This window comes from Triturus cristatus, chromosome 7 (genome assembly GCF_964204655.1).
Source record: "Triturus cristatus chromosome 7, aTriCri1.1, whole genome shotgun sequence".
NCBI classification, from domain to species: Eukaryota; Metazoa; Chordata; class Amphibia; order Caudata; family Salamandridae; genus Triturus; species Triturus cristatus.
In genome coordinates, this window is record NC_140590.1 from 54406532 (window position 1) to 54431079 (window position 24548).

Consider the following 24548-nt stretch of genomic DNA (forward strand, 5'->3'; position numbering starts at 1 on the left):
GAGGCACCGAGGCCTCTAGGGACAAGAGGCACAAGCAGCCTCCAGGGACACTCAGCACAAGAGGCGCCTGAGGCTTCTAGGGACACTCAGGACAAGAGGCACCGAGGCCTCTAGGGACACTCAGTACAAGAGGCACTGAGGCCTCTAGGGACACTCAGGACAAGAAACGCCTGAGGCCTCTAGGGACACTCAGGACAAGAGGCACCGAGGCCTCTAGGGACATTCAGGAAAAGAAACGCCTGAGGCCTCCAGGGACACTCAGGACAAGAGGCACCGAGGCCTCTAGGGACACTCAGGATAAGAAACGCCTGAGGCCTCTAGGGACACTCAGGACAAGAGGCACCGAGGCCTCTAGGGACACTCAGTACAAGAGGCACCGAGGCCTCTAGGGACACTCAGGACAAGAAACGCCTGAGGCCTCTAGGGACACTCAGGACAAGAGGCACCGAGGCCTCTAGGGACACTCAGGAAAAGAAACGCCTGAGGCCTCCAGGGACACTCAGGACAAGAGGCACCGAGGCCTCTAGGGACACTCAGGATAAGAAACGCCTGAGGCCTCTAGGGACACTCAGGACAAGAGGCACCGAGGCCTCTAGGGACACTCAGGACAAGAAACGCCTGAGGCCTCTAGGGACACTCAGCACAAGAGGCACCCGAGGCCTCTAGGAACACTCAGCACAAGAGGTGCCCGAGGCCTCTAGGGACACTCAGGACAAGTGGCACCCGAGGCCTCTAGGGACACTCAGCACAAGAGGCACTGGAGGCCTCTAGGGACACTCAGAACAAGAGGCGCCCAAATCCTCTAGGGACACTCAGGACACGAGGTGGCGAGGCCTCTAGGAACACTCCGCACAAGAAGCACCGGAGGCCTCTAGGGACACTCAGAACAAGAGGCATCGAAGGCCTCTAGGGACACTCAGAACAAGAGGCACCGGAGGCCTCTAGGGACACTCAGCACAAGAGGCACCGAGGCCTCTAGGGACACTTAGCACAAGAGGCACCGGAGGCCTCTAGGGACACTCAGCACAAGAGGCACCGAGGCCTCTAGGGACAAGAGGCACAAGAGGCCTCCAGGGACACTCAGCACAAGAGGCGGCTGAGGCTTCTAGGGACACTCAGCACAAGAGGCCTCTCGGAACACTCAGGACAAGAGGCGCCCAAGGCCTTCAGGGACACTCAGCCCAAGAGGCCCGAGGCCTCTAGGGACACTCAGGACAAGAGGCACCCAAGGCCTCCAGGGACACTCAGCCCAAGAGGCCCGAGGCCTCTAGGGACACTCAGGACAAGAGGCGCCCAAGGCCTCTAGGGACACTCAGGACAAGAGGCGCCCAAGGCCTTCAGGGACACTCAGCCCAAGAGGCCCGAGGCCTCTAGGGACACTCAGGACAAGAGGCGCCCAAGGCCTCCAGGGACACTCAGCCCAAGAGGCCCGAGGCCTCTAGGGACACTCAGAACAAGAGGTGCCGAGGCCTCTAGGGACACTCAGCACAAGAGGCACACGAGGTCTCTAGGGACACTGAGCACAAGAGGCCACACATGGGCAGTTGGGGACACCTGGTAGAGAGAGAGAGAAGGGGATAACTGAGCGACACCTGGGACAGCTGAAGCACTTGAATATCTATAGATACACAGGGGCAACAGGGGACACATGGAGCACCTGCAGATACACGGGGTCAGCTGTGGACACATGGAGCACCTGCAGATACACAGGGTAAGCAGGAAACACATGGAGCACGAGCAAATACAAAGAGACAGCAGGGGATACACGGAGCACCTGCAGATACACAGGGGCAGCTGGGGACACAGGGAGCACCTGCAGATACACTGGGGCAGCTCTAGACGCTTGCAGCACCTGCAGATACACAGGGCAGATGGGGACAAATAGAGCGGTACAAAAGGGGGTGGTGATGGACGGTGCATTAGAACCAATCAAACACTCACACCCAGTCATCAGATCTGGGTTTGATCCATCACCGTTCTTTATCCCACTCTGACACCCCAGTTCAGACATGCACCTGCAGATATACAGGGGGAGCTGGGTACACATGGAGCACCTGCAGATACACAGGGTCAGCTGGGGACATATGGAGCAGCTGCAGATACACAGGGGAAGCTGGGGACAGCTGGAAAAGGGAGAGAGGGGGTAACTAGACGACACCTGGGACAGCTGTGGCACTTGAATATCTACAGGGGCAGCTGGGAAAACATGGAGCACCTGCAGATACACAGGGGCAGCTGGGAAAACATGGAGCACTTTCAGATACACAGGGGAAGCTGTGGACACCTGCAGCTGCTGCAGGTATACATGGGAAGATGATGGGGAGCAGAAGCTCCAGGTAAACTGGGCAGCTGGGGACACCTGGAGCTGGGGCAGGTACACGGGGACAGATAGGGACTCCTGAAGCTGCTTCAGGTACAGGGGGGTACAAAAGGGGGTGGTGATGGACGGAGCATCAGAACCAATCAAACACTCACACCCAGTCAATAGATCTGGGTTTGATCCATCACCGTTCTTTAGCCCACTCTGCCACCCCAGTTCAGACATGGCCATATGCAAATCAGTCTGACCCTGTGCCTCATGGGAACAGTCCAGCCCGAACTGCCAAGCCATGCCTTCCCTGGACCGGAAACAAGCTTCCTAGGACCGGTTTCTGGCATTTCAGCTGTCTTCAGCCAGGCTTGCTTGAATCCAGTGGCAAAGTGAGCAAGGGACTCACGTCTGAGCATACCCTGCCAACTTATGGCGAACAAAGCGGTACAAAAGGGGGTGGTGATGGACGGAGCATCAGAACCAATCAAACACTCACACCCAGTCATCAGATCTGGGTTTGATCCATCACCGTTCTTTAGCCCACTCTGCCACCCCAGTTCAGACATGCACCTGCAGATATACAGGGGGAGCTGGGTACACATGGAGCACCTGCAGATACACAGGGGCAGCTGGGGACACATGGAGCACCTGCAGATACACAGGGGCAGCTGGGGACACATGGAGCACCTGCAGATACACAGGGTCAGCTGGGGACATATGGAGCAGCTGCAGATACACAGGGGAAGCTGGGGACAGCTGGAAAAGGGAGAGAGGGGGTAACTAGGCGACACCTGGGACAGCTGTGGCACTTGAATATCTACAGGGGCAGCTGGGAAAACATGGAGCACCTGCAGATCCACAGGGGAAGCTGTGGACACCTGCAGCTGCTGCAGGTATACATGGGAAGATGACGGGGAGCAGAAGCTCCAGGTAAACTGGGCAGCTGGGGACACCTGGAGCTGGGGCAGGTACACGGGGACAGATAGGGACTCCTGAAGCTGCTTCAGGTACAGGGGGGCAGCTGAGGACTCCTGGAACAGGTGAAGATGCACAGGGTCAGCTGGGGACAGCTGGAGTAATTTCAGATAAACAGGGGTATTTTGGGCATGTCTGGAGTAGCTGCAGCTACACGTGGGCAGCTGGGGACACATGAAGTAGCTGCAGGTACACATGGGCATCTTGGGACATCTGGATCTGCTGCAGGTACATGAGTGCAGCTATAGAAGGTGGGAGTAGCTACAGGTACGCATTAACAGCTCGGGACACCAGGAGTGGCTGCAGATACAGGGGGCAGCTGGAGACATATGGAGCATCCGCAGATACACAGAAGCTGGGTACACCTGCAGCTCCTGCAGGTATACAGGGGCAGCTGATGGGCAGCAGGAGAAGTTGTAGGTAAATGGGCAGCTGGGCACACCTGGAGCTGGGGCAGGTACACAGGGACAGCTGGGGACACCTGGATTACCTGCAGGTACACTGGGGCAGCTGGGGACACATGGAGCACCTGCAGATACACAAGGTCAGCCGGGGACACATGGAGAACCTGCCGATACACTGGGGCAGCTGGGGACACATGGAGCACCTGCAGATACACTGGGGCAGCTGAGACACATGGAGCACCTGCAGATACACAAGGTCAGCCGGGGACACATGGAGCACCTGCAGATACACTGGGGCAGCTGGGACACATGGAGCACCTGCAGATACACTGGGGCAGCTGGGACACATGGATCATCTGCAGATATACATGGTCAGCTGGGGACACATGGAGAACCTGCAGATACACTGGGGCAGCTGGGGAAACATGGAGCACCTGCAGATACACAGGGGCAGCCGGGGACACATGGAGAACCTGCCGATACACTGGGGCAGCTGGGGACACATGGAGCACCTGCAGATACACTGGGGCAGCTGAGACACATGGAGCACCTGCAGATACACAAGGTCAGCCGGGGACACATGGAGCACCTGCAGATACACTGGGGCAGCTGGGACACATGGAGCACCTGCAGATACACTGGGGCAGCTGGGACACATGGAGCATCTGCAGATATACATGGTCAGCTGGGGACACATGGAGAACCTGCAGATACACTGGGGCAGCTGGGGAAACATGGAGCACCTGCAGATACACAGGGGCAGCTGGGGACACATGGAGCACCTGCAGATACACTGGTGCAGCTGGGGAAACATGGATCACCTGCAGATACACCAGATACACAGGAGCAGCTGGAGAAACAAGGAGCACCTGCAGATACACAGAGGCAGCTCTAGACCCTTGGAGCACCTGCAGATACACAGGGCAGATGGGGACACAAAGCACCTGCAGATAGACAGGGGCAGCTGGGACAGCTGGAGCTGGGGCAGATACACCGGGCAGCTGGGGACCCATGGAGCTGCTTCAGGTACACTGGACACCTGAGGACACATGGAGCTGCTGCAGGTGCACGGGGCCGCTGGGGACTCATAGAGTGGCTGCTTGTACACAGTGCAGCTGGGGACATATGGAGTGGCTGCATGTACACGGTGCAGATTGGGACACTTGCAGCTGGTGCAGGTACGCAGTGGTAGCCGAGAACACCTGGAGCGGCAGGGGCTCCTGGGGGGGGCTAGAGGATGCTGGGTGTGGCTGGGAAACTTGTGGCACAACGGATGAGGCACCTGTAGCTACAGTCAGGGCACAAGTCAGGGGTACACATGGGTTGATGATGTCTACCTACTATTTTCACCTGATAGATGCCATCCACTCCCCATGAAATATATTGAACTTGTCCTGGTGTCATTTTCAGATACATTCAGTGCCTCCTGCAGCAGCGAGGGGGATTTGTTATTTTAAATTCCAGCTGGGCACAAAACAAAGGCCGAAGTTAAGGGGCCATCATGCCTCCTTTTGTTGACGTATCCTGGCTTGGGAGGTATGTAGAGCCTCAGACCTAAATGCAATGCAGTGGAAACAAAGGCACAGGGCTCGCTATTACTCACAGGTACTTAAGAGGGGCATGGCTTGACTTTGTTCAGTGCTTTTATATAAGAGATATGCGCGCACTGTAAGGATGTCAGATGTGTCGGTCTGTCCCAGTATTTACACAAATAACAATTGAAATACCACTATTTTTTTGTTGTACTTTTTTTTACAGCACTACTCATCCAATGCAGGGTGTCAAAGCGCTTTATATCACATGTACACATTATATGACAATAAATCATATGTGTGTGTAAATCAATGTACAGGATGTTTTACATTGGGCAGTGAGGTGTGGGAGCCCCGTGTCCTTCGTAGCTCACTGTGCTATATATGAAGGATGACAATTCATGCACTGCAAGTGACAACGGGATCTCTGTGTTCGAAGAGTAACTCACTTTCCTTTCTGCAGCAAATAAATATCTTTCATCTGCATGTTGCATGATGCGCTGAGCAGCAGATGCATTAACCTTCTCTGCTACTTTGATTTCAAACTGGGTTACACAAAACACTGATCTCTCCAGCAAGTGCATTAACCTCCAGAGTTATCTTACCTTTATTGTGATTCCCTGGGATTGGCTGGGCACACAAAGATCTCTGCAGCAGGTACCTTCACCTCATAAGATATTTTAAAAATGCAGAATTTGCAGCCAATAGAGTGGAATAGATTTGATGACACGTGTTTCCTTGTTGCCTGTTTCTTTGTGGCAGAGTTTTAAAAAGATGTGTAAGTTGACACCCAGATTTTGTGTAGGGGTTGCATCATTTTTTTGGGCAAAACCTCAATGCAAAATCTAATTTGTTACATCTCGTGATGCACTTGAATGTACTCGTGACAGGCCGGCTAAACAAATGTGTAAGAGCTGATGGCCCGTCCTGTGATGCCACGTATGATGGGCTGTGATGGCATGCGCTGTGATGTCACACACCATGTTGCCACTTGCGTATTGCCTAACTTGGTTGGTGTTTCCCACTTCTGTTTTTAGGACTTGTGCCCTGGGTACAGTCGAGTCCTTTGTACATCTGGGACACCTGTAGCTAGCTGGGAGGGCACGGGTGCCTAGGTGCGCCAGCGGTGCCAAGGAGGCGCTGGGGACACCGGGGGTTGTGGACGTCTGGGTGCACCTGTGGCAGTATAAAACAGGGGTGCATCAGAGGTGCAAGTGCACAGGGGGAGCTGTGGATATTGGGGTACCTCTGGAAGCATGAAGCAGCGGGGTAGCACAGGGCTGGATAGTGACACAGGCTCAGTGGATATCGGGGGACCCCTGTTGTAGCCGAAGGGATACACAGTGCGCTATGGATACAGCGGGCGGCTGGGGTTACCGTGTCAGGCGGGTGTCACGCGGCTCAGTCACTGACAAAAATCAGGCTACTTGGAGCACTTTTCAGCCACTGAACTGTGTTAGGGAGACAAGGACGGAGCAGCGGCACTTTAAACCGACAGAACGACCCTCCGCTAAATCCGGGCGCATGTGTCCTCCAGATGCAAGATTCACCCGCCGTCCTTGCGTGTCCTGGGTGTCTGTTAACACCCCCCCCCCCCCCCGACCTCTGCACGAGGGGACAGAGCCCACAATCTGAACAGCAAAGGGGAAGCGCCTGCCTGCTGGTGGGGAGAAACCCGATTAAATTGCTAAATTATCCTATGGTAAAAGATTTGTATTTATTATTTGTTCCTCGTATAAAGTGTCGGATCGCGGACATTGGGCTCGGATGCAACCAAAAAAATACCAGCTGGGAAGTAAAAGCAACCCTATTTGGCGGCAGCGGTGCACTCACGCCGAGGCCTGGTGCCACTGCACCTGCTGTACGAATAGTTTGTATTTTATGCAGTTACATTCCGCTTTTCTCCGTGCACGGGAAAGCGGACTTCAATGATTTTCAGTATGTTTCCTTTATATGTTTTTCGTCAGTGTACCTAGGCTTCACGTTGCCTTTCGTTTCGCACATAAAGGGTTCTGCTTAAAAGGGAGGCTTTGGACCGTTCGCGTCACTTCCGAGACGAACTTTGTTTTATTTCATTTCGCTCAATAAAGGACACTCTTCTCGGCGCCGTTTGTATCCCCCGAAACGCGCGCAGTTTTGTCTGCATCGGCGACGCCGACCAGCGCGTTTCAGCCACAATTTTACTGGTTACATATTTTATTTCTAACCCCTTTCCCTCGAGTACACCCTGTATGGCTGTACACGAAGCTACATTTTATTTCTTCGAATATAAGGCGCTAGTTTCGATTTACTTAATTTTTATAACGAAATATCGCCGTTGTCTTCGCCCCTGTCATCTCGTTTGGTTGTTTGTATATTTGAGTGGCGTTGCTGAAAATAAAGGATCTCGCGTTAAATGAATACACTGTCAAAATCAATTGTATTTGTTGGCTGTATCGCGACCTAGATCGCTGCGGGGAGTTGCAAACAAAAGACGTTTCCAAATAATCACGACTTTAGAAGCCACATTGGAAAAATGTTTCCGGATTAAAATGACCGGGACCCTGTGAACGAAATAAACCGAACTATTGGCGCATCCGCGTTTCTGCCGTTTTAAAAGGCTGAATTATCAAATATTCGAAACGCGGAAACGAAAGCCCGGCTCCCTCCGCGGTCCGCTCTTTCCAAGGCGCTGCTGCCGGCGACAGTTTCATCCGCGAACGGCAGACTTCCGTTGAGATGAGGGGTCTTCGCGCCTACGTCAGACTCTGCCTTTTTGGGCTCATTGGGCGCAGAACCCCACTCGCCCCGTCCCGTTTTTGCATTTTTCTTGTGTAAGTGGTCAGTTCATAGTCGCGGCGCTTCTATGCACTTGAAATGAAATGTATCTCAAACGGGAGGCGAGGACACCCCCACATGATGCTCCTCTTCGGTTTGGTTTTAAACTTTAACTCCCTCGTTTTTTGTTTGAAGCTCCCCCGCATTTTCCGAGTTCGTATTTCTACATTTCATATCCCGGTGTTCCAATACACCCAAAATATACGTTTATGAAGTAACTGTTCTGACAGGCAGCGAGAGACAGACGCCTCGCCCCGCTGCACCCCGATATTGGTGACACCCCGAGGGGGTGGTAAAGCGCCATGTACCTGGAGGGTACAAGGGGTCACTTCAAGGAGGGCAAAGTGCGGCTCGTGAGCTCTTACTGCCCACGCGAGCAATGAAACACAAAACAGTGCGATAACAGAAGTAATAAAAATAACAACGATACGAACTAAAGTAGTAAAAATAAATCTACGAATGATTATTGTAGATTATTAATGATAATAATGCCAGTAATAATCTTAATAATAATAATGATGACACGTTCGTACTTCTGTTAACAAGTCCTCTCAGAGTTCCCATCATTGCTGTCTTTGCCGCCATTAAGGTGCACCGGGGAATAGACCCCAATTCCTTCACCAGGGGTTTGGAGGTAGAAATGGTTTTGATTTCTTGCCAGCATGGTCCTGACAGGCGCGGGCATGAACTCTTTAGATCGGCCCTCGGCAGGCGACAGAGTAGGACTGCCGGGAGCGCGGCCTCCTCGCGCGCTCTGGGGATCCACCGGAAGTTGGGGGCAGCACCCCAGAAAGGACCCGGCCAGGGTTTGGGGGGGTGAGCTGTATCTAAGACCCTGAAGTCAGCACCCAAGTGCCCGGGACTGGCCCTTCCCGCCACTGACCCATGTACTGGTTACTTCTACCCATTCAAGGCTTATGAGTCGAGTGTAGATAGCACCGAGCAGGGATGATAACAGAGCCTAGCACTGGGGAGGCTCTGGGTGCAGGGAAAGAGCCGTGTCTTCTTCCTCGTACAAATGTTATTTTGCCAGAGACTCGAAGAATGTATAAATATATATTGATCACTGGCAAAAATCGCATTATTCGAATGTGATAATTGATATTAATGTTTTATTGATGTACATGCAAAAAAAAGTGTTTCACCTTTTAAAAGTTTCCGACCTGGATGTGATGGTCTGTGCGGGTGCACGGGCCGCCACTGGCCGGAGGCCGCACGAAGGCTGCTCAAGGTCCCTCCGAGGCTATTTCCCACACCCTGACCATGGAACCATGAATGTCATATAGATACACCCACGAGGAGCCGGCAGACGGAGCCCTTTCATGTTTTCAGGATATCCACCGGAAGTGCATAGCTATTCAATGAATGTAAATTAATCCATTTGCATAACCGGTTACTCTGATAGCCTGGCACAGATCTGCGCATCTACACTGAGCACTCGTGAAATATACGTCATCATCGTAGTGAGACTGCACCCCTGTCAAGTGTGACATCACGTTGAATTAATCTACGTGCAGGCTTGTGCCTGGAGCAAAGAGAGTTTAGTTGGGCCGCTTTCTATAGCGCAGTTTTCACACCGGAGGGTATCAAGGCGCTGGAAACCTCATTCTGGCCTCAGAAAGACTCATCAACCCAGAAAGAAAAAACAGACTAGGTGGCTAAAGGAGGCGCCTACATTGGTACTTTGGGGTAACAATAGTGTGTCAGTCATGACCGAATGTAGGATGACACCAGGTCAGACATCTTGGACAGTACCAAAAGCAGCTACGTGGGGGGTGTAGGGCCTCGTAAGGATTCCCACGTTCACACTTAGCCACAGAAGCAACATGGAGAGCCAGCACTGCAGAAGGCATGATGCGGACTCACAATTTAGGTGGGGATTGAAAGCAAAAACCGTGGCAGTGTCTCACAACGGAAGGCTGTGCATCAACCCAGCTTAGGATGGTACCGTCCAAACCAGCTGTCATGGCTGAAGGCTGTGTGCAGGTACTGGGCGCCCTGGGGGCACTAGGGCTGGGCCCAGGGGTAGACAGGGCCCCTCTCAGGCCCAGCTCCATCTGCGGATACAACTGGGCGTGTGCATTTCATTGTAGGCAGTCCTGAAACATTTCTGATGGTTTTCCTCAAGAGCACGCTGTGCATCACACATGACCCTTTTCATGTACCGTGATGTCATTGCTGATGTCATTTGGGATGTTAGTGGTGATGTCCTGTGAGATGTTGAGCAGCGTCGGGCGGGTGTGAGTTGTCATTTGAGAGATGACCTTTCAGTGATTTTATAGGTTTGCGTTGTAGCCGCATCAGCACTTTAAGGGCTGTTTTAACAAAGTTCCTTAGTGTTTTTTAAGTAAACAGCAAAGGGAGCATAAAGTTTCGTTAACAAAGTTTTTCAGTGATTATTTGCATGATATACCGCATCTCGCCGTGTCCCCCAACCCCCACAAGCGAGCTGTGGGTGTAGCGACCTTTGGGGACAAGCAGCCAACCCCTGCACGAGCCGCCATCCCACACACCAGCTGTGCACAGCCATGGGTCATGCGCAGAGGACTGTGGGGCCAGGCCTGGCCTGTGAACAAACCCCGCCCCCATCTACACACACCAGCTGTGCACAGCCATGGGTCATGCGCAGAGGACTGTGGGGCCAGGCCTGGCCTGTGAACAAACCCCGCCCCCATCTACACACACCAGCTGTGCACAGCCATGGGTCATGCGCAGAGGACTGTGGGGCCGGGCCTGGCCTGTGAACAGACCCCGCCTCCATCTACACACTCCAGCTGTGCACAGCCAAGGGTCATGCGCAGAGGACTGTGGGGCCAGGCCTGGCCTGTGAACAGACCCTGCCTCCATCTACACACACCAGCTGTGCACAGCCATGGGTCATGCGCAGAGGACTGTGGGGCCGGGCCTGGCCTGTGAACAGACCCCGCCTCCATCTACACACTCCAGCTGTGCACAGCCAAGGGTCATGCGCAGAGGACTGTGGGGCCAGGCCTGGCCTGTGAACAGACCCTGCCTCCATCTACACACACCAGCTGTGCACAGCCATGGGTCATGCGCAGAGGACTGTGGGGCCAGGCCTGGCCTGTGAACAGACCCTGCCTCCATCTACACACACCAGCTGTGCACAGCCATGGGTCATGCGCAGAGGACTGTGGGGCCAGGCCTGGCCTGTGAACAGACCCTGCCTCCATCTACACACACCAGCTGTGCACAGCCATGGGTCATGCGCAGAGGACTGTGGGGCCAGGCCTGGCCTGTGAACAGACCCTGCCTCCATCTACACACACCAGCTGTGCACAGCCATGGGTCATGCGCAGAGGACTGTGGGGCCAGGCCTGGCCTTTGAACAGACCCCGCCTCCATCTACACACACCAGCTGTGCACAGCCATGGGTCATGCGCAGAGGACTGTGGGGCCAGGCCTGGCCTGTGAACAGACCCCGCCTCCATCTACACACACCAGCTGTGCACAGCCATGGGTCATGCGCAGAGGACTGTGGGGCCAGGCCTGGCCTGTGAACAGACCCTGCCTCCATCTACACACACCAGCTGTGCACAGCCATGGGTCATGCGCAGAGGACTGTGGGGCCAGGCCTGGCCTTTGAACAGACCCCGCCTCCATCTACACACACCAGCTGTGCACAGCCATGGGTCATGCGCAGAGGACTGTGGGGCCAGGCCTGGCCTGTGAACAGACCCCGCCTCCATCTACACACTCCAGCTGTGCCCAGCCATGGGTCATGCGCAGAGGACTGTGGGGCCAGGCCTGGCCTGTGAACAGACCCCGCCTCCATCTACACACACCAGCTGTGCACAGCCATGGGTCATGCGCAGAGGACTGTGGGGCCAGGCCTGGCCTGTGAACAGACCCCGCCTCCATCTACACACACCAGCTGTGCACAGCCATGGGTCATGCGTAGAGGACTGTGGGGCCAGGCCTGGCCTGTGAACAGACCCCGCCTCCATCTACACACTCCAGCTGTGCACAGCCATGGGTCATGCGCACAGGACTCTGGGGCCAGGCCTGGCCTGTGAACAGACCCCGCCTCCATCTACACACACCAGCTGTGCACAGCCATGGGTCATGCGCAGAGGACTGTGGGGCCAGGCCTGGCTTGTGAACAGACCCCGCCTCCATCTACACACACCAGCTGTGCACAGCCATGGGTCATGCGCAGAGGACTGTGGGGCCAGGCCTGGCCTGTGAACAGACCCCGCCTCCATCTACACACACCAGCTGTGCACAGCCATGGGTCATGCGCAGAGGACTCTGGGGCCAGGCCTGGCCTGTGAACAGACCCCGCCTCCATCTACACACTCCAGCTGTACACAGCCATGGGTCATGCGCAGAGGACTCTGGGGCCAGGCCTGGCCTGTGAACAGACCCCGCCTCCATCTACACACACCAGCTGTGCACAGCCATGGGTCATGCGCAGAGGACTGTGGGGCCAGGCCTGGCCTGTGAACAGACCCTGCCTCCATCTACACACACCAGCTGTGCACAGCCATGGGACATGCGCAGAGGACTGTGGGGCCAGGCCTGGCCTGTGAACAGACCCTGCCTCCATCTACACACACCAGCTGTGCACAGCCATGGGTCATGCGCAGAGGACTGTGGGGCCAGGCCTGGCCTGTGAACAGACCCCGCCTCCATCTACACACACCAGCTGTGCACAGCCATGGATCATGCGCAGAGGACTGTGGGGCCAGGCCTGGCCTGTGAACAGACCCTGCCTCCATCTACACACACCAGCTGTGCACAGCCATGGGTCATGCGCAGAGGACTCTGGGGCCAGGCCTGGCCTGTGAACAGACCCCGCCTCCATCTACACACTCCAGCTGCGCCCTTCAGGCAGCCCAGTAGATTTTGATTATTTTAAATTTTACTTAAGAGCCCCTTGAATCTAAAGCCTGAAATTCTAATCTTTGAATATGAATCATCGGCTGCATTGAAGATAAAAACAGGAATTAATTTTAGTTTTATGGGGCAGTCGTTGTCCTTCTAGCACCCCACTCTACACCACCCAGTGCGCAGGAGATATGTCTCCAGCCCCATTATGTGCTTCCAGACTCCCTTTTCCAGGACACAGGCTTCATTGCCTCACATTCTGTCATGGCTGCCTCACATCCCATCACAGCTGCATCACATCCTCTCATGGCTGCCTCACATCTTGTCATGGCTGCCTCACATCCTGTCATGGCTGCGTCACATCCCCTCATGGCTGCATCATATCCTGTCATGGATGCCTCACATCCTGCCATACAACAAACAATTGATGGACGGAATGCTGACAATGCAGACATTCTCCCCCAGTCAAGAGATCTGGGTTAAATCCATCGTTCTTTTGCCCACTACGCCACCCCAGTTTAGACATGGCCATATGCAAATCAGTCTTGACCCTGTGCCTCATGGGAACAGTCCAGCCCGAACTGCCAAGCCATGTCTTCCCTGGACGGGAATCAAGCATCCTAGGACCGGTTTCTGGCTATCAGCCGTCATCAGCCAGGATAGCTTGACTCCAGTGGCGTAGTGAGCACGGGTCCCACGTCTGGGAATACCCATCCCACTTAGGGCGAAAAGCGTTACAACAAACAATTGATGGACGGAATGCTGACAATGCAGACATTCTCCCCCAGTCAAGAGATCTGGGTTAAATCCATCGTTCTTTTGCCCACTACGCCACCCCAGTTTAGACATGGCCATATGCAAATCAGTCTTGACCCTGTGCCTCATGGGAACAGTCCAGCCCGAACTGCCAAGCCATGTCTTCCCTGGACCGGAATCAAGCATCCTAGGACCGGTTTCTGGCTATCAGCCGTCATCAGCCAGGATAACTTGACTCCAGTGGCGTAGTGAGCACGGGTCCCACGTCTGGGAATACCCATCCCACTTAGGGCGAAAAGCGTTACAACAAACAATTGATGGACGGAATGCTGACAATGCAGATTGCGATGTCTTGCATCCCTTTCTAGAAGTTGAGTTTGGCGGTGGTGGGGTTGCTGGTGAGGGAGAGGATGAGCTGGCTGTCATCGGCGTAGGATACGATGTTGAGGCTGTGTTGTCGGACAATGGCTGCGAGAGGGGCCATGTAGATGTTGAATAAGGTCGGGCTCAGTGATGACCCCTGTGGGACTCCGCAGGTGATTTTCGTGGGGTCAGAGAGGAAGGGTGGTAGTCTGATTCTTTGGCTTCTTCTGTTGAGGAACGATCGGATCCAGTCCAAGGTTGTTCCTTGATTGCCGGCGTAGTGTAGTCTGTCGACTAGTGTGCAGTGAGAGACGGTGTCAAAGGCCGCTGTGGGCTTCTTGAGCAGAGGCCTGACTTCTGTGCACTTCCAGTCATCTGGGAAGGTGCCTGTTTTGAAGGTGGTATTGATGGTGTGTTGCAGTTCGGGTGCGATGGCGGTCGCGGTTCTGTGCTAGATGTGAGGAGGGCAGGGGTTGGTGGGGGCCCCTGAGTGGATGCCTTTCATGGTTGAGGCAGTGTCTTTGGTCGTGATCGGTGTCCAGTTGGAGATGGTGGGCTGGTCGGTGTCTTTGGGGGGCGGGCGGTTGGTTCTGGCATCTGGTGGATGGTCAATGAAGCTGTCGCAGAGGTTTTTGATCTTGAGGTGGAAGTAAGTTTCGAGCTTGTCGCAGAGGTCTTGGGACGGGGTGATGTCTGTGGCTTCGCTGCATGGGTTGGTGAATTCCTGAATGACACTGAAGAGTTCCTTGGAGTTGGTGGTGTTGGCGAGGATTTTGTTATGGATGAAGTCCCTCTTGGTGTTTCTGAATTGGTTGTGGCAGTCCGTCATGGCGTCCTTGTAGGTGGAGTCATTTTCGGTTGTCTTGGTGTTTCTCCAGTGCTTCTCCAGGCTTCTGCAGGTGCGCCTGGCCTCTTGGAGGTTGGTGGTGAACCAGGCGGCTTTCCTGCGGTGCTGTCTGTTGGGGTAGCGTAGTGAGGCGAGCTCGTCTGCGTAGTTGGAGATCCAGGTGTGTAGTCCTCCAACTGCGGTATTTGCGTCAGATGCCCAGGTGTGGTTGTCTCGCGTGAGGGTGGAGTTGAGTTGCTCGTCAGTGACCTTGCTCCAGTTCCTTTGTGGTGGATGTGGGGCTGGTTTGGGGCCTTGGGTTTGTCGACGGCGAATATGAGACAAGAACGCTGAACTAACAAAGGCAATGCTGGTTCCTGGCTCACTACGCAAGCATTTGCAATGCACTAGGTCTCGCAATACTGAAAGTATGAGCTATTGGTGTTGCATTATTATTTGTAAAGCCAATACCACAAACTATCAGTAATGCGGGACTTTTTCATTGCAAATGCTTGTTACAGTATGTCTGAATATTTGGACATGTGGATCATCAGCTTGAGTATGACCCCCTGTCCAGTGAGAAAGTACCTCTCTCTCTCCTCCCAGCTTCTGTGTGTCCAGGAAGGTAAGGGAGAAACACTGGGGTGATTGTCCTACAGGCAATGCCCCCTGTCTCTGAGGGTTGGAAGAGAGATTGGAACCAGAGGAATTCATTGGTCATTTCATTTATATTTAGAACTAGGACAAAAAGTGCCCGCGATTGGTTAATTGACTGAGTATCTCAGACAAGTAGCATCGTGTACCATGAAGAGTCTCAACTGAGAGGTCACAGAGTACATCTTTATGGTCTCTAGAGGTTGGTGGAGATCAGACTGGCAGCATAAATCACCCTTCCCCCACTGATTGGAAAGCTGTCACACCTCCAATGGTAGCCCAATGGTCACAAGTGCATGAGAGGATGTGGCGCAGCGACCAGAGCTGCCGCCCCGGGGAGCTGGGGATCCGGGGTTCGTGTCTCGGCATCAGCTCAACAACCTGTGATTCTGGGCAACTCACTTTATCTCCCCTGGGTCCATTACAGCACCTGGATACCCTCATGGGTGATAAGCTGCATGATATAAATCTACAAGTAACAAGTGCGTGTGCCCACAGGTGGATGTCCGCCCCTGATGAGTGCACTAAGATGTCTAAGTGTACCTTGTCAACCTTCCTGGAGGTGGCACAAGCATGTGTGCCCACAGGTTGATGTCTGCCACTGATGAGTGCACAAAGGTGTCTATGTGCACCTTATCAGACTGCCTGGAGCTGGCACAATAGACTTATTTCAGCTATGTAGTCTCTAGCGTCTTGTGCAAGACGACCTCTGGCCACTCTAGTTCAACTTTGCGCAATAATTTTTTCTTTGTCAAATGTCCTGAAGAATATACTGCTTCGGCCTTAAAAACGAGAGGCTGTGCCAGACCCAAACCAGCGGCACACAGACTCACCCAGAACAGAATACAACCCTGACAGGATAGCGGTTGCCAGAGCTTGGCCACTACCTAGCCAGGTGCCCTGGCCTAGCACGCCCAAGAGCCTAGGTTACTTGCACGTTCCTGGATCGGCTGATACGCTGTCTCCCCCGATGGACTGGTTACCTGCCAGCAAAGGATCGCCTCAGAGACTTATTAGGTCAAAGCCTACCAGCCTCTTTGCTGACCATTGGCATGATGATTTGTAACTTCATTTGCTTGCTTTCGGTTTACTGGCTTTGTTTGCTTTAGGCTGTCCAGTATGTATTTGTCCCTCCCGTGGAGCATTGCCTGTTCACCACCTCTCTGAATGGCTCCTTGTATTCTTCCACAAGTGCTTGCTTTCGGAGAACTCATTTTTTATTTTTTGTGAGGAACCCAGGAAACTACGTGCTTTCAGTTGTCTCCTTCGCATGCTAGTTCAAAGCAGTAAAATGCTGCATTTCTTTGAAAAGGTTTCCTGCCTCCTATTTTTCCCCTTGACTGATTCTACTCATCTTGGCCACCACTACCAGTTCATCAATCTCGTATGCCTGCGAGGAACAATACTCTGTCTATCAGATTGTTTATTTGGTCAGTGCTCTTTACTAATAGCATCACTTAAACAATCCTCTTCCTCAATTTCACGCCTGTGCCATAGGCATGAAGCCTCGCCAAAATAACCATGCGGTGGCAGAAGTGAGTGAGCAATAAACAGGCCTTTAATTTTTGTTCTTATCTTGTCACATTTGCTGTACCTTCGAAGACAGGGGTCAAATGTCAGTCTCTGTCTTCCAAGAGAGCTTTGTGTTTACTTTTCTTTCTCTGGCTGCAAAGTAAGAGAATTTATGTGACCATCTTGCTGGGGATGTGAAAGGAAAGGCTTTAGGACATTATTTTTTCTAGCACACAACAAATTTATATGTCAGTAAATGAACTGTACAAATATTTCAGAAAAGTTCAGTATTAGGAAAGCACAAACAAAGCACATTTTTTTGTAACTCCGAAGTATTGTAGAAATAAATATTTTAATATGATCAAAACAAATCAATACACTTGGTGATACCAATTTAAACAATTTATTATTTGTGCTTTGTATAGTTTAATCAATAAAACTGTATGTTTGTGCAAATGTAATGGTCATTTCAATTGAAAATGTGTTGTCTGTATGGAAATGGCGCTACCACACCATGCTGACTCCACTCTATTCCACTTCTCTCTACAACACTCTATTCCACTCTATGCCACTCAAGTTTACGGCACTTAACTCTAGGCCACTTCACTCTATAGCACTCTTCTCCAATGTATGCCAGTCCACTGTACTCCACTGTATGACACTCCACTCTATGACACTCCAGCTCCACTCTACTTCACGCTACCATACTCCACTCTACGATACTCTGTGCCACTCTACTCCACACTAATCTACTCCACGCCCCTCTATGCGACTTCAGACCACTCTAAAACACTCTATTCCACTCTATGCCACTAAACCCTGCTTTACTTTACAGCACTCCACTTTATGCCACTTTACTCAACTCTATGCCACTCCACTCTACTCCACTCTATGCCACTAATCCACTCCATGCCATTCCACTCTATTGTACTCTACTTCACTCCACTCTGCGATCCTCTACTCCACTCTACACCACTCCACTATATGACACTACTCTAGTCGGCTCCACAACCTATGCCACTCTATGCAACTCAACTCTATGCCTCTCCACACCACTTTACTCCACTCTACACCACTCCACTCTACACCAGTTCACTCTACTCTACTTTTTTCCACTCCACTCTACACCATTCCACAACACTGCATTCCACAGCGCACAACTCTATGGCACTCCACTCTAGCACACTCCACTCTACGGCACTCCATTCTATAATACTCCACTCTACAACACTACTCTACACCACAATATGCTACTCTATTCTATTACACTCCATTCCACACCAGTCCACTCTACAACACTCCACTCTATACCACTTCACTTTATGCCACTCCACATCACTCAACTCTAGAACACTCTACTCCACTGTATGCCACTCTGCTCTATAATACTATTCTAAACCAGGCTATGCCACTCTACGCCACTCTGCGATGCTCTACTCCACTCAACACCACTCCACTCTATGTCACTACTCTATTTCACTCCACTCTACAACACTCTACCATTTTATGACACTCCACTCAATGGCACTCTGTGCTTCTCCTTTCCACTTTACTCCAATCTACACCTCTCCACTCTACACCAGTCCAATCTACTCCACTCTATCCCACTCCATGGCACTCTACTCCCCTGTACGACATTCCATTCTACAACACTGTACGCTATTTCACTCTATGCTGCTCCACTCTACACCATTCCATGACAATCTACTCCACAGCACGCTACTCTATGACACTCCACTCTCTTTCACTCCACTCTCTTTCACTCCACTCTACAACACTCCACCCCACTCTATAGCACTCCACTCTATGACACTCCATGAGTGACCTGTATTGGATAAATACGGCGCATCCCTGACCTTTCCCTCTGACAAAGGGCAGCCCAGCAAGGTAGCGTGCTGCGCTGCCTAGCGCCACAATTTCAGGGAATATGACCCTTTATTCTTCCCAGGGGTGAGGGCTGGTGAGGGCTGGTGAGGGTTACACTGCTGGTCCCCATCCAGTACCCTATTGGCCCTGGTGCAACCTTTCACACATGACATGGAAGGAAGACCGACAGAAACACATGCTGTGGCTTGAACGTCCCAGTGGTACTTCTGCCATTGACAAGTGAGTCGGTGAGCCCAGCTGTGTCACAGCAAACGTCCTCACTTTATTGCTTTCTAACATGCACCGTGGTGACACATAGACCTGGCTGAGTGCCAGTAGTAACTCAACCTCCAATGCCTCAAAGCCTTCTTAAATAGTTGGTAACGACAACTCCCAAAACATATTTTCTTTGTCCCTGAGAGCGGCCCTATCTTTAGAAACAACTTGTGGAGTCTGTGACCCTGAAGAACCCTTCAAATTTCAAATAGTTGTACCCCAGGTCGCCTCTTTTAATAAATGCCATGAGACAAGAGCCTAAATGGGCCTCCCCACCGTATAACATCCAGTGGGCTGCGGAAGGCTTCTTGACTCCTCTGCTCAGGCCCTGTTAGTGGCAGCTCATTCTGCTTTTTGGGGGGTGCACAGATGCACACACACAAGTTGCCCACCGGTCTCTATGCTTATAGTAAGGTCTGGGGCAGGAGAGGCCCACTGTATGCCACCAGAGATGGTGCGCTTGTCACCCAGGCAGGGGTGCCAGCAGTGATGGCTTTGTAGATGATGCCAGTGACTTTGAAGATGTGGAGAGCTGACAAGGTGAGCCAGTGCAGTTCCATCAGAGTGGAAGGGATATTGTCGTACATGTTCAGGACTTCGAAGAGGTGTCCAACAGCATGTGGGATGCCCAAATTAGTGTGACATCTGAGAGGCCATGAAGCAGGGCATTGTCACTGCCCAAATGCAAGAGTATGAAGGCTTGAACAGTACAGACTTTCTTAATTACATATAGCTGATTCAAGGCAGCCTTGGTTTTGTAGAAAAATTGCTCCTTGAAAGCGAGATTACTGTCCATGGTGAATTTGGATGGCTTGGCATTGTGGGAAAGTTGGGGTTCACCTCTGTCCTGCTTCATGTTGTTGAGCCAGGCTTGGACTGGTGCTGCTTGGTATTAGCAGACAGCAGGCCTTCTGTTTGGTGGGGTTAGGCTTCAGATGCAGACCGAATAACCAGGTCTAGATGAGGTGCAGGTGGTGTTTGAGGCATTAGATTTATGGAGCAAAGATGATTTGCAAATATAGGTGCGTGCCACCGGCGTGTTCATGAACCCTGATGTTATGTATGAACAGAGCCCAAGTGGTTCCATGTAAAGGGTGCAGATGACAGGACACAAAATAAAATCCAGAGGAACTCCGCAAGTGATTGGGATATTCTGGGGCCGGGAGGTGCCGATGTGAATAAACTGGTGTCTGTTGGAAAGGTCGAAGGGGAACAAATGAAGGATGATTCCTGAATCCCATTTGAGACTTCAGGGTGTGGATGTGGGTGGGATGATCGACAATTTCAAAGGCAACTGAGAGGTTGAGTAATATCAGCAGGCAGAGGTCATCTTTACCCGTGGTCAAGGGAACGTCATCTACGATTTCTAAAGCAGCGGTCTCCATACTGCCGAAGTCAGACTGGCAGTCCTGGAGAAGATGGTTGGAGTTGATGTGACCATGAGGTTGTGCATACACTGCTTTTCGGGTGAACTTGCTGAAGAAGGGTAGATAAGTGAGAGGTCAGAAGTTGACAAGTTAGTCAGGGTCTAGTGTGAATTTGTTCAGGAGTGGGAGGAAGCGACCGGGTCGTTGAGTTACGGCGGTTATGTCATAGTAGATCAGTAATTGTGCTGGATGAGGTATACTTGATTGGTTGTGGTAGATGAGTCATAGTGGTTGTGTAAACGAGTCATAGTAGATAAAGTGTAGTTGATGCCATTGTAGATGAACTGAAGTAAATGAGTTATGGTGGTGGCGCTTTGACAGATGAGTCGAAACTTATCAATAAAGGTAAATGTGTCATGATTTTTCTGCAGTTGTAGCTGAGTCATGGTTGTTGTGCTGTAGTAGAGGAGCCGAGGTAAATGAGCCACAGTGGTTCAGTTGTGACCCTTCTGATAGGTGTGTCTAATTAAGGTGATTTCTCTCTTAATCCCACGTAGGTTTCGCCTTCCCTGACTGGGCCTACAAGCCCGAGTCCAGCCCTGGCTCCCGCCAGATCCAGCTCTGGCACTTCATCCTGGAGCTCCTGCAGAAGGACGAGTACCAGAACGTCATCGCCTGGCAGGGCGACTACGGCGAGTTCGTCATCAAGGATCCTGATGAAGTGGCGCGACTCTGGGGCATCCGCAAGTGCAAACCTCACATGAACTACGATAAGCTGAGCCGGGCCCTGCGGTGAGTGGAAAACCTAAGGAGAGGACATGAAATCCATGGTGTTAGTGTTCACAGCGCTAGTGTCTGGCTCAAAGAGTGGGCACCTTACATATAGAACACATGCCGGACACATGAAGGTACATTTTCTCTACAGCACTGCACTCTATGACACTCCATTCCACACCACTCCACATGGATGTTTGCCACTTCTAATAAGGCACAATCAGAGAAGGTTTCCTAGAAGAACATAACTTTAGCTGGGAAAGATCCACTACTTAATTTGAGCCGGTCGTTGCCAGTGGGGTCACCGTCACTTATATTTGAGAACCGACACTTATTCTTTCTCATCAGAAGTTTCCGGAGAGCATGAGAGGGAAACACACAGATGGGAAAGAGGGAGGAGGAGACAGATGGGAAACCCGTCACAAATGGAGAAAGCAGGAACCTGCAAGAGCGGGAAAGAAGGCAGGGAGTCTCTGGTGGTGGAGTAAAGAGACAATTCACAAACCTATATTAGGACGGATCCCTAGTAAGGTTAGGGGGCCGAGAGGAACTTTGTAAGGGAGTAAACCCTCCCGGGGTAAACACTACATCACAATAAGTACTCCCGTAATGGGGCCAGTCAGGAAAAGAAAACTTTGCTGCCAGCTCAGGTGTTGGTTTGCCCTATTCGAAGTAAATAACACCACCTAGGCGTGGGGAAGGAGGCAAGTCCTTTTGTTATTATTTTCCGTCACACACCCTAGCGGTGTCATGCTTCATCATCGGGACACCCCGACGCCTAAAGGTCAGGGTGGGCTCGACCAGTATTTCAGGGAGCACTTGGTGAGAAGATTTTTTGGCCAGGGGGTATAAAGATTAAAAATCGGCGTCAAACCCCAGTTTCCCTTTATTCTTGGGTTTGGCGCTGATATTAAAAAGATAAAGAAAAGGGTTGCTAGGGGTATTATGGTCCTAGGACCCTATTGCCAACATGTTTATGTCCTTAATGCCCCATAAAGGGAGCACGGACATTCATCAGGGCTTGTGCCCCCTGTAAGTAAGGGACGAAGAAAGAGAAGTTCCCTATACTAACATCCAGTAAGGGCAGATAGCTGCTCCTTATTAAAATGTCATTCCGTAATTGAAATCACTCCATCCCAAGCTGTGGGAACCCATATCGAATAGGTGTTTACACCGGGCAGGACCCTTGGTGGCAGTGTGACTACAGGGCTACCCCACGTGTAGCGGTCCCACATGACGTCTATCCTCTCCTAAATTGGGATGGAGTGATTTCAATTACGGAATGACATTTTAATAAGGAGCAGCTATCTGCCCTTACTGGATGTTAGTATAGGGAACTTCTCTTTCTTCTTCCCTTACTTACAGGGGGCACAAGCCCTGATGAATGTCCGTGCACCCTTTATGGGGCATTAAGGACAGAAACATGTTGGCAATAGGGTCCTAGGACCATAATACCCCTAGCAACCCTTTTCTTTATCTTTTTAATATCAGCGCCAAACCCAAGAATAAAGGGAAACTGGGGTTTGACGCCGATTTTTAATCTTTATACCCCCTGGCCAAAAAATCTTCTCACCAAGTGCTCCCTGAAATATTGGTCGAGCCCACCCTGACCTTTAGGCGTCGGGGTGTCCCAATGATGAAGCATGACACCGCTAGGGTGTGTGAGGGAAAATAATAACAAAAGGACTTGCCTCCTTCTCCACGCCTAGGTGGTGTTACTCACTTCAAATAGGGCAAACCAACACCTGAGCTGGCAGCAAAGTTTTCTATTCCTGACTGGCCCCATTACGGGAGTACTTATTGTGATTTGGTGGAGTAAAGAGACCTGAGGTGGGGTCAAGTCTACCCAGCCTTGGGAGTCGGCGCACTGACGTATACTTGCACCGACCGCCGGCTTCTGAGCCGAGCCTTGGGCACCGGCACACATTCTTTCACAAATTAAGCACTGGAAAGAACCAACTGCTGGTCTAGGGCCCAGATGCCAGCAGCCCCCTTTACAAATGCTCTATCTGGAGTCAAGCAGAAGAGAAACCAGGCACCCACCACAAATACTGAGAGACCAATGCAAATCTCAAAGCTGCCGCGTGTATTTCAAATAACACACAAAGAGGAAAAACAAAAGCAACATAGGAATCCACTGCATGAAAGAATACGGAAAGAAAGGGCGCGTTTGAGATCAGAATATATTGATAGTGTTGGAAAGGCCGCAGCACTTGTGATGGCCTCACGTCGCTACACTGCTGCCCCGTGTTTCACAGTGGAAGAAGAGCTCTGACCTTGGAGAGAGCGGGCATGCTTCGGGCACACCAGGCTGCCAGCTGCAGTGACCTCTCAGCAGGGGCTCCAGTGCCTTGGAGAGAGCGGGCATGCTTCGGGCACACCAGGCTGCTGCTGCCAGCTGCAGTGACCTCTCAGCAGGGCCCCCAATGCCTTGGAGAGAGCGGGCATGCTTCGGGCACACCAGGCTGCCGCTGCCAGCTGCAGTGACCTCTCAGCAGGGCCCCCAATGCCTTGGAGAGAGCGGGCATGCTTCGGGCACACCAGGGTGCCAGCTGCAGTGACCTCTCAGCAGGAGCTCCAGTGCCTTGGAGAGAGCGGGCATGCTTCGGGCACACCAGGCTGCCGCTGCCAGCTGCAGTGACCTCTCAGCAGGGGCTCCAATGCCTTGGAGAGAGCGGGCATGCTTCGGGCACACCAGGCTGCCGCTGCCAGCTGCAGTGACCTCTCAGCAGGGCCCCCAATGCCTTGGAGAGAGCGGGCATGCTTCGGGCACACCAGGCTGCCGCTGCCAGCTGCAGTGACCTCTCAGCAGGGGCTCCAATGCCTTGGAGAGAGCGGGCATGCTTCGGGCACACCAGGCTGCCAGCTGCAGTGACCTCTCAGCAGGGCCTCCAATGCCTTGGAGAGAGCGGGCATGCTTCGGGCACACCAGGCTGCCAGCTGCAGTGACCTCTAAGCAGGGGCTCCAAGGCAGAAGAAAGACCCTCCCGTTCCTTCATGAAATAAATCAGGAATATACAAGCATTGGCAAAGACAATAGGTCCCGCCTTTGGGACATATTGACTTTGTCAGTGTTTTTAGCCATGTGATGACGACATCCCTGATGCTGCACTGCATGGCTAAAAAAGTGTTTTTGAAAAGGTTTTCGACACGGCCCACTACATCATTTTGTAGGGAAACGTATCACACATGCGCACACTTATAACATGAGCCACGGACACTTGTTTATACTTTTTAGATACTGATCAGAGTTGAATTGGAAACTAA

At 52.1% G+C, this 24548-nt stretch overlaps 1 protein-coding gene across 1 annotated transcript in view; it reads left to right on the top strand.

The window, feature by feature from the left end:
• The window catches only part of ERFL (ETS repressor factor like), a 378500-nt gene that overhangs the window by 309907 nt on the left and 44045 nt on the right, over nt 1-24548 (top strand). Inside the window, exon 4 of the mRNA XM_085614239.1 lies at nt 21065-21299. Coding sequence (XP_085470365.1) covers nt 21065-21299 — 235 coding nt within the window. The remainder of the gene's footprint in view (nt 1-21064; nt 21300-24548) is intronic.